This window comes from Nerophis ophidion, linkage group LG06 (genome assembly GCF_033978795.1).
Source record: "Nerophis ophidion isolate RoL-2023_Sa linkage group LG06, RoL_Noph_v1.0, whole genome shotgun sequence".
Lineage (NCBI taxonomy): Eukaryota > Metazoa > Chordata > Actinopteri > Syngnathiformes > Syngnathidae > Nerophis > Nerophis ophidion.
Genome location: NC_084616.1, coordinates 32,913,885 through 32,924,974, shown reverse-complemented (window position 1 = coordinate 32,924,974; position 11,090 = coordinate 32,913,885). Strand labels below are relative to the sequence as shown.

The following is an 11,090-nucleotide window of genomic DNA, read 5'->3' as shown; positions in this document are numbered from 1 at the left end:
CAAACCCCGGCCGAGTCATACCAAAGACTATAAAAAAAATGGGACCCATTGCCTCCCTGCTTGGCACTCAGCATCAAGGGTTGGAATTGGGGGTTGAATCATTATAAATGATTCCCGGGAATGGCACCGCTGCTGCCCACTGGTCTCACCTCCCAGGGGGTGATCAAAGGGATGGGTCAAATGCAGAGGACAAATTTCAGCACACCTAGTGTGTGTGTGTGTGTGTCAATCATTGGTACTTTAACTTTAACTTAACTGAGTGTAAGATCAGGCCGAGCCCGAGCCCACTTTCAATACACTTCCAGAGACGCCGTGCGTGCGACGGGCGGGACAAAGCCGAACAATTCTCCATTGGCTGTCTAATTGGGCTGCAGTGGAACCACCCACTCTATACTCCCCCTTTGAAGTCAATCACAATGAATGAGAAAACCGTTGCATCATCTGTCCTGGAAGTAAAACAAAAGTTGAACGCATTCTAGCTGATATTTGGTCAATAAAATGTAAACACAATAGAACATGTTTGACCACTTATTCTGTTTTACATTTTAGGCATAGCTAAGCTTTTATTACAGACATAGAGCGATTGCCACTGATTTTTACGTAATACTCCAGAAACCAGGAAATGACCCAGCAACAGACGGAGAAACCATTTTTTCCCACTTAGATTGGATATATTTATTTTCTCTTTTTTGCTATATGCATTACAATGCAACTATTCAACCCGCACCAGAATAAAAAAAATTAGATTTTGGTCTTGTCATCTGACATAATGCTTAATATTGGAGTTATTTTTATGCCTTGATCTTGAGGTTGCAAAGGCAAATTTTGAGCACAGAAAAAATATTTTGCAAGCACATACATGCTGTTTTGAAAATTAATTAAACTCAAGTGAAATATAAAATTGTTTGAGCAAATATAAATGTATTTTGTCTACATGTTTGCCATTATCCATCATGACGTGAAATAATTACTGCTTTCTGCTCAAGCAGACCACGGTGCTCTCTCATGTCCTTTCCTCTCTACCTCTCTAAACTTCTACAATGTGCGCATTAAGCTGTTTTCTTTGCGCTCTCTTAAGTTTTTATATTTGTGCCGAACAGGTAACCATTTAGAGAGCTGGACAAATGTACTCTTTGGTTGACTGTTTCCAATTAAATCGTGTGTTACATTGCAGACAAACGTACAAACATACACTGTAATGCCAAAAGTATTTGGGCACCCATCCAAATGATCAGAATCAGGTGTCCTAATCACTTGGCCTGGCCACCAGTGTATAAAATCAAGCACTTAGGCATGGAGACTGTTTCTACAAACATTTGTGAAACAATGGGCTGCTCTCTGAGCTCAGTGACTGTGCATCAGTGCACAAAGCAAAGTCCATAAAGACATGGATGACAGAGCCTGGTGTGGATGAACTTGACTGGCCTGCACAGAGTCCTGACCTGAACCCGATAGAACACTTTTGGGATGCATTAGAACAGAGTCTGAGAGCCAGGCCTTCTCGAACAACATCTGTGACCTGACCAATGCGCTTTTGGAAGAATGGTCGAAAATTCTTATAAACACACTCCGCAACCTTGTGGACAGCCTTTCCAAAAGTGTTGAAGCTGTAATAGCTGCAAAAGGTGGACCGACATCATATTGAACCCATGGGTTAGGAATGGGATGATACTTCAAGTTCATATGTGAGTTGAGGCAGGTTGCCAAATACTTTTGGCAATATGGTGTAATTCTATACCGTAATGTTTATAAAACATTACCCGTAAAGGTTCAAATAACCAAATAAAGAGCTCACTTGTGTGGTCTTGCTGCACCAAGTTGTTGTTCCTCATTCATTGAGTCCATTAGCCTGGGAATCAATGCTTTCGGGATAATGTAAAATCCTGGAAGCATTGATTTAAGACTAATGGAATCAATGAATGAGGAACAACAACTTGGTGCAGCACGACCACACAGGTGAGTTCTTTATGTGGTTATTTGAACCTTTACGGGTAACGTTTTATAAACATTACGGTACGGAGTAATTTTTGTACATTCGTTCGCGATACAAACAGTGATCTACCGGTAATTAGAGACCATACAGCCGATCAGAGTTTACCATTTGTCCAGTTCAGGTTGTTTTTCTTTTTGGCACAATGTAACGCTGTGTCAAAACCACAGCAGGCTCTGAGAAAAAGACTGAATGCGCTGAGTGCAGAGGTTGAGAGAGGGAGGAAGACGGGACGTGAGAGTTGTGGCTTGTGCAGCCCTTTGATACACTTGTGATTAGGAGCTATATACATAAACTTTGATTGATCGGTGGAGAGAGGACAGTGGTCTGCCTGCACGTTTAAGTTGCAATTATTGCATGTTAATAGAATAATAGCAAACATGCAGACACATTAATAAACACAAAATACATTTATATTCACTCCAACAATTACATTTTTCACTTTAGTTTAATTTCTTTAAAAAATACATTAAAAAAAGTATATATATATATATATATATATATATATATATATCTGTGCTCAAAACCAGACATTGCGTAGAAGACACACATATAACTCCATACTTCAACTATGAAGTGGCTTGCTAAGATACTCACAAATGAACAAACACTAGATATTTTTTTCACTTTTACTTGAAAAAGTTGTTTTCTCTTTTTGTCATTTTGAATCACAATATGACTTTTCCACCAAACCCAGAACCAAAAAGAAATGATAGAGTCCTCAAATGACATCTATGAACCAGGAATTTGCCTTGTATTGAGTGGACCGTCACACCCAAATACAACACCAAGCAACAATTTTTTTCCAGGGATGCTGAAAAAAATGGCTTCACATCCGAATTGCGATTCTTGTTTATTCTGTTTCTAAATTGATTTCTAGTTTTCAATTTTTTTGGGGCCATTTAAGTAGCTTCACATATATTTTATATGACAGCAGGCAAAGGGAGATTTTGCAATCTGTAACCGGTTTGGAAAAGGTATGATTACAATTTTTATATCATATAATATATTGCAACAAATAATTGTGTTGAACTGAGAATCTGTTCTGGATCAAATTGTTACCCCAAGAATCATAATCTATTGATGAGTTTTTGAAAGATTCACATCACTAGTGGACAGCAGTATTCGTATTCGTAAGAGCAGATGTTTTTGTCATGCTGTTGTTTGAGGATCGTTGGTTTGTGCAAGTCTACCTAATGTTGTGAGTGTACCCTTAGGTAAGACCAGACTTTATTTGCACTCACATGTGCGGAATGTTCAGGAGCTTATATAAATTTCAATCTAAAACCACCACCACAATGTGTGTACAAACCCTGTTTCCATATGAGTTGGGAAATTGAGTTAGATGTAAATATAAACAGAATACAATAATTTGCAAATCATTTTCAACCCATATTCAGTTAAATATGCTACAAACACAACATATTTGATGTTCAAACTGATAAACATTTTTTTTGTGCAAATAATCATTAACTTTAGAATTTGATGCCTGGAACACGTGACAAAGAAGTTGGGAAAGGTGGCAATAAATACTGACAAAGTTGAGTAATGCTCATCAAACACTTATATGGAACATCCCACAGGTTCGCAGGCTAATTGGGAACAGGTGGGTGCCATGATTGGGTATAAAAGCAGCTTCCATGAAATGCTAAGTAATTCACAAACAAGGATGGGGTGAGGGTCACCACTTTGTAAGCAAATTGTCGAATAGTTTTAAAAAAACATTTCTCAACGAGCTATTGCAAGGAATTTAGGGATTTTTACCATCTACGGTCTGTAAAATCATCAAAAAGTTCAGAGAATCTGGAGAAATCACTGCATATAAGCGATGATATTACAGACTTTTGATCCCTCAGGCGGTACTGCATCAAAAAGTGACATCAGTGTGTAAAGGATATCACCACATGGACTCAGGAACACTTCATAAAACCACTATCAGTAACTACAGTTGGTCGCTACATCTCTAAGTGCAAGTTAAAGCTCTACTATGCAAAGCCAAACCCATTTATCAACAATATCCTGACACGCCGCCGGCTTGGCTGGGCCCGAGCTCACCTAAGATGGACTGATGCAAAGTGGAAAAGTGTTCTGTGGTCTGACGAATCCACATTTCAAATTATATTTGGAAACAGAGGACCTGGTGTCCTCCAGAACAAAGAGGGAAATAACCATTCGGATTGTTATAGGCGCAAAGTTCAAAAGCCAGCATCTGTGATGGTATGGGGGTGTATTAGTGCCCAAGGCATGGGTAACTTACACATCTGTGAGGACACCATTAATGCTGAAAGGTCCATGCAGGTTTTGTAGCAACACATGTTGTCATCCAAGCAACGTTATCATGGACGCCCCTGCTTATTTCAGCAAGACAAGTGTTACAACAGCGTGGTTTCATAAAAAAAGAGTGCGGGTACTTTCCTGGCCTGCCTGCAGTCCAGACCTGTCTCCCATTGAAAATGTGTGGTGCATTATGAAGCGTAAAATATGACAGCGGAGACACCGGACTGTTGAACGACTGAAGCTCAACATAAAACAAAAATGGGAAAGAATTCCACTTTCAAAGCTTCAACAATTATTTTCCTCAGTTCCCACACGTTTATTGAGTGTTGTTAAAAGAAAAGGTGATGTAATACAGTGGTGAACATGCCCTTTCCCAACTACTTTGGCACGTGTTGCAGTCATGAAATTCTAAGTTAATTATTATTTGAAAAAAAAATAAATAAAGTTTATGAGTTTTAACATCAAATATCTTGATTTCGTAGTGCATTCAACTGAATATGTGTTGAAAAGGATTTGCAAATCATTGTATTCCGTTTATATTTACATCTAACACAATTTCCCAACTCATATGGAAACTGGGTTTGTACTTGACGTGTGTCATGCAGCTGACAGCCATAAAGCAATATCTCAAAACTGTGATACAAAAAAAGTGGACGGATTGATGAATTATCTGTAGTAAATCACAATTAGGATAATGAATGTGTGCTGGTGTGATTCAACATGAGACCCTCCCTCAGCTGATAGTGCCGTCTAGAATAACATGGCTGACATCAGCGTGAGATTAAGCGGAGAGAGAGGTCGCTCTAAAAATGTCTGCGGACATCACAGACACTTGCTTGGTACTGGGACTTCTTTAATGACCAAGATTATGTTCTTTCTTTCTGCTTTTGATACACGTGTAATGTCATACTGAAGCTCAAAATAACTGACATTTGGAGAAAAAAACCCAAACATCTTTGGTTGGACTGCTTATGTACAACAAATGTCTGGCAGCAGTATGTCTTACATACAGTAACGCTTCTCTGGGACACACAGTCATGTCTTATGTGCAGGATACATTTTCAATAAATATTTTTAACTTGTTCATTTTCTACATGGAATGCTTCTGGCTCCTCCATCATACTGCTTTGTTGCATGCTTTAAGCCTTGAAGGACAGGAAGGTGCACTTAATATGCTGTTTTGTGTGTAAAAAAAACCCCAACATTATTGTCATTTGCGTAGAACAATCTTCCTCCTTTGCAGGCCTAACCCCGAGTGTCTTTTCACTGGTCTGCATTCTTCATTGAGTCTCTGATCAGCTCGCTCCCAGTTAGCTATTGATCTAAGAAAGTAGATTTGTCCTGAGTGAATATCAGTTCAACCATTGTTAGTTCACTTTCTTTGATCTAACCAAGTTTGTTCACTTTGTTAGATGTCCATCTCATGGAACATCCATGACAAAACTTGTTCTCAGTCCACCAGTAGCAACCTTGCTGTCTTTACTGTCTGCTTACTTGCACTTTGCCGCCCTCTGGTTTTCCCAATGCCCTTGGTTTTGACTCTTGCTGTTGGCACTGGGAGTGCCAACAGGCCTTTAACGCCTCACATTCCTGCTGTTGTAGATGTGAAAGTCGTTCCTCTGGGAATAACCATGGCACTCACAAGCCGAGGTGAAAATCCATTTACCCATCAAGAGGCCACCTTGCTTACACTGTCACTGCGTATTCCATTATGAGCTGACTCTTAGAGACACGCTCCGCCACTCTTTGCAAGGACAGCGCCATTGTTGACCGCCTGTCACATGTTGTCGGGAACACCTGGCGACCTTTGTACTCTGGAGTTGCGAGCTTGCAAAGAGCACACGTATGTCCCCTGCATCTTATCTGTCAGTACAGATTGTCCTTAATGGTGGAGGTGTGTGTGGTGGTGGAGTCATCGGGCAGCGAGCCACGTCGTCCAGGCCGCGACCCACAATGCAGCAGGTTCTGTAGCTCTCTGGAAACGCTGCTGGAGAAAGCCGTATAGATCCACGGGTTGGTGCACGAGTTCAGACTTGCAAGCAGCATCAGGATAGTGAAGGCCACGCCTGCAAACAATAGATTGTTCATCAATTTCCATACAAACTATTCACCATCACTATACAGCGGTAACAATAATAATAATGGAGTAGATTTATATAGCACTTTTCTAGACACTCATAGCACTTTATTCAGTGGAAACTGAGAGCACATCATTCATTCACTCCACATTCCTGGGTTAGACCAATGGATACATGGCTGCCGACCACCAAAAATTAATTCACATTCATACACTAGTGCAGTGGTTCTCAACCTTTTTTTCAGTGATGAACCCTCTGTGAACATTTTTTTAATTCAATACCCCCTAATCAGAGCAAAGCATTTTAGGTTGGAAAAAAAGAAATAAAGAAGTAAAATACAGAACTATGTCGTCAGTTTCTGATTTATTAAATTGTACAACAGCGTAAAATATTGCTCATTTGTAGTGGTCTTTCTTGAACTATTTGGAAAAAAGATATAAAAATAACTAAAAACTTAGACTAAACAAGTGATTCAATTATAAATAAAGATTTCGACACATAGAAGTAATCATCAACTTAAAGTGCCCTCTTTGGGATTGTAATAGAGATCCATATGGATTCATGAACTTAATTCTAAACATTTCTTCACAAAAAAAAATCTTTACCATCAATATTTATGGAACATGTCCACAAAAAAATCTAGCTGTCAACACTGAATATTGTATTGTTGCATTTCTTTTCACAGTTTATGAACTTATATTCATATTTTGTTGAAGTAGTATTCAATAAATATATTTATATAGGATTTTTTAACTGTTGCTATTTTTAGAATATTTAAAAAAAAATCTCAAGTACCCCTGGCATACCTTCAAGTACTCCCAGGGGTACGCGTACCCCCATTTGAGAACCACTGCACTAGTGTGAGCGGCACTGGGAGCCAGGTGGGTGAAGCGTCATGGCCAAGACACAACGGCAGTGACTATGACAGCTGAAATCATACCAGGAGCCCCAAACTTTCTGGACAGCCACTCTACCATCTGAGCAGTGGTGTGCCGTCAGGACCAGCAAGGCTTTCTCTGCTGGCCTAACACAACCAGAAATCATGATCAGAATTAAAAATACAATTAATTTTTCATTTAATTATAAACAGCTAAATATCTACACATATTCATATTCTCTTCATGTCATAATATGCTCCTTCCAGTGCTGTAGTTTTTAGTTTTAGTTTGTATCCAATCAGAATTCAGCTTGCTTATGTTGCCATGCTGCACGAAATGGTCTACGTTTGAACGTGACATTTACTCGTGTTGTGATTGGATATTTACCGGGATCATTAGCGGATGAATTTGAGAACACAGAGTAGAGAGACAGCTGGGATAGCCAATCAGATCACAAGTTGTTGACAGTAGCCTATCTAGGTAGCCTGATGTTAACGAGACTGTGATTGGATATTCACTTGTCATTCCAAAGTGAGTATCCATTCACAAGTTTTAATTTAGCAGGAAGCAGGAAGCGTTATGCCATAGCCAGACCGGAATAGCAGAGAAAGAGAACAACACGTTGATTAGGTGGCAGATATATATCTGCAAGGCCCTTTTCAAGAAGGATATTTAAAGAGAAACTACATCTTGTGAGACGATGTTGACCAACTCGAGAAGCTAGCTCAGCTGTTCTAGCGATGAAATGGGGAAATGCTCGCCATTTCCACTCAAATAAGCTGACGACAAGGGGTACCACTGGCTTATATGGCGTTGAATAGGTTCTATAAATTGTGAATTCAAAAGAGTTTTAAAATGCGCCAGAAAATAACCCTTTTGTACACTGTTGATGTGCGTCAATGCGAAGTAGGACGCAAATGTGTTTCTGTTAAGTATTTATCCAGTAATGGTCATGTGATGGCATAAATTATGGTATTTTGAAAGGTAATTATTGAAGGTGGACATCACTGAAGGCCTAGATGGGAAATGCACGGCCTACCACTGCATCTGAGCCATGCCGCACCAAACCAATACCTCAGTAGTTAATCAAAAGTACCTTAACTAAAGTTTTGACGTATGAGAAATCTCTCGGCTTTTTGTTACGGTTTAAACTGCGAGCATAATTTGAATTTATGAGCCTCCAAACGGCTAGATTAGCTAATGCCACAGTGAACGCTGTAAGAGTCGACCCAAAATCTCAGGTTTTACTTGGTAGCATACGTTGCTTCCTGTCAATGAGAAAGGACGCAAAGAAAAACAGTTACGCTTTCGCTCCCGGGGTTTTGAATAATTTAGGAGGTTTCCTGACCACTTAATATAATCAAAGGGAGCTACAGGAGAGCTGGCTTTAAAGCCTTTCTGGCCATACCGAGTGATTTCATCTGGCAGGATGACCCTTCCAACTGAGCTCTGGTCAACGTAAGGTACGAAATTGTTGAAGTACCGTTTTTTTCAGGGTATAAGTCGCTCCGGAGTATAAGTCGCACCTGCCGAAAATGCATAATAAAGAAGGAAAAAAACATATATAAGTCGCACTGGAGTATAAGTCACATTTTTGGGGGAAATTTATTTGATAAAATCCAACACCAGGAATAGACATTTGAAAGGCAATTTAAAATAAATAAAGAATAGGCTGAATAAGTGTACGTTATATGACGCATAAATAACCAACTGAGAAGGTGCCTGGTACATAAACGTAACATATTATGGTAAGAGTCATTCAAATAACTATAACATATCGAACATGCTATACGTTTACCAAACAATCTGTCACTCCTAATCGCTAAATCCCATGAAATCGTATATGTCTAGTCTATTACGGGAATGAGCTAAATAATATTATTTGATATTATACGGTAATGTGTTAATAATTTCACACATAAGTCGCTCCTGAGTATAAGCCAAACTATGAAAAAAAACTGCGACTTATAGTCCGAAAAATACTGTAAGTCAAAAGTGCTGCTAAAGCGCCAACTGTCGTCAGTGGGCTACAATAGCAACTATGCCGAAACACACTCTACGGAACAAAACTCCTAGGTCTCACAGAACGAGTTCCAGCAAACAGAAAATAAATTGAGGCGTGATATGAGAATGATGACGGAAACCAACAGAATAACCTTGAAAAAATTATTTTTAATATGAACAAAACGGGGCAGCATGGTGAAAGAGGGGTTAGTGCGTCTGCCTCACAATACAAAGGTCCTGAGTTCAATCCCGGGCTTGGGATCTTTCTGTGTGGAGTTTGCATGTTCTCCCCGTGACTGCGTGGGTTCCCTGTAGGTACTCCGGTTTCCTCCCAACTCCAAAGAGATGCACCTGGGGATAGGTTGATTGGCAACACTAAATTGGCCCTAGAGTGTGAATGTGAGTGTGTCCGTCTATCTGTGTTGGCCCTGCGATAAGATGGCGACTTGTCCAGGGTGTAAGTTGCCTTCCGCCTGAAACGCAGCAGATAGGCTTCAGCGACCCCGAAAGGTACAAGCGGTTGAAAAATGGATGGATGGATGAACAAAATTATGATGTAAACAATAGACAGCCTACACTCAACTATGAAGTCAGATATGGCAAGTCTACAATCAGATCAGAAATCAGTTGCAAAAAAATGCCTTTAAATATTGAATCAAAAATATTGAAATTCAATGATTTGGTGGATTCAAAAACAACAACAAAATTGTACAAAGCAAACTATAACCTTCTACTGAAGAATGTACAATTCTTTTTGACACAAGGGGAGAAATATAACCTGAGGGAACATTTTAAATCAAAACATGTATAAATGTGTATCAGTATGTGGAATTAAATTATGGAACTGATTAACCAAAAAAGTCAAACTAACTACGATTATGATCCAGTTTAAGAAATTGTTTGAACTGAAAGTCTTTGCAAAGTAGAAGGAAAAATAGTCCTGATAAACATCTTGAACTTTTTTGAAAAATGGGAATTATATGCATCTCATTATGTGAATCACAACTAATAAACGACTGTTTATTCATGAGAACTTGATTTATTATTTATTTATTTAATTAGTTTTGTGTTGGCTTCATGGCGGCAGAGGGGTTGGTGCGTCTGCCTCACAATACGAAGGTCCTGCAGTCCTGGGTTCAATCCCAGGCTCGGGATCTTTCTGTGTGGAGTTTGCATGTTCTCCCCGTGAATGCGTGGGTTGCCTCCGGGTACCCCGGCTTCCTCCCACTTCCAAAGACATGCACCTGGGGATAGGTTGATTGGCAACACTAAATTGGCCCTAGTGTGTGAATGTGAGTGTGAATGTTGTCTGTCTATCTGTGTTGGCCCTGCGATGAGGTGGCGACTTGTCCACATGTTTAACAAGAAACTGGAAAATATGTGTTATAACTATATTTATTATTATATACGTTATTATATAAATATAATGTTGTAACTGAATGCATGTTCTAAATCATGGGTGTCAAACTCTGGCTGTGTAATTTCACTCGGCCCTTGAGGCAATATCAAATTAACATTAGAGCTGGCCCGCTGCTGTAACACCGCATTCACCGCTCATACTCTTACTTGCCAACCCTCCCGATTTTCCCAGGAGACTCCCGAAGTTCAGTCTCCCCCCCGGATTTCATCCCGGGCAACAATATTGGGGGTGGGTCCTTAAAGGCACTGCCTTTGGCGTTCTCTGCAACCTGTCTCCACGTCCGCTTTTCTTCCATAAAAACAGCGTGCCGGTCCAGTCACATAATATATGCGGCTTGTACACACACACAAGAAAATGCAAGGCATACATGGTCAAAAGCCGTACAGGTCACACTGAGGGTGGCCGTATAAACAACTTTAATACTGTTACAAATATGCGCCACA

General features: G+C 39.8%; 1 protein-coding gene across 4 annotated transcripts in view; it reads right to left on the bottom strand.

Moving 5' to 3' along the window:
• Positions 1–5,103: 5,103 nt before the first annotated feature.
• LOC133554538 (vasopressin V2 receptor-like) overlaps positions 5,104–11,090 on the bottom strand; it is a 71,653-nt gene continuing 65,666 nt past the window's right edge. For all 4 annotated transcript variants that reach the window (XM_061903441.1, XM_061903438.1, XM_061903440.1 and 1 more), the window contains one exon: positions 5,104–6,333. In XM_061903441.1, coding sequence (XP_061759425.1) covers positions 6,180–6,333 — 154 coding nt within the window. In that variant the 3' untranslated portion in view covers positions 5,104–6,179. The remainder of the gene's footprint in view (positions 6,334–11,090) is intronic.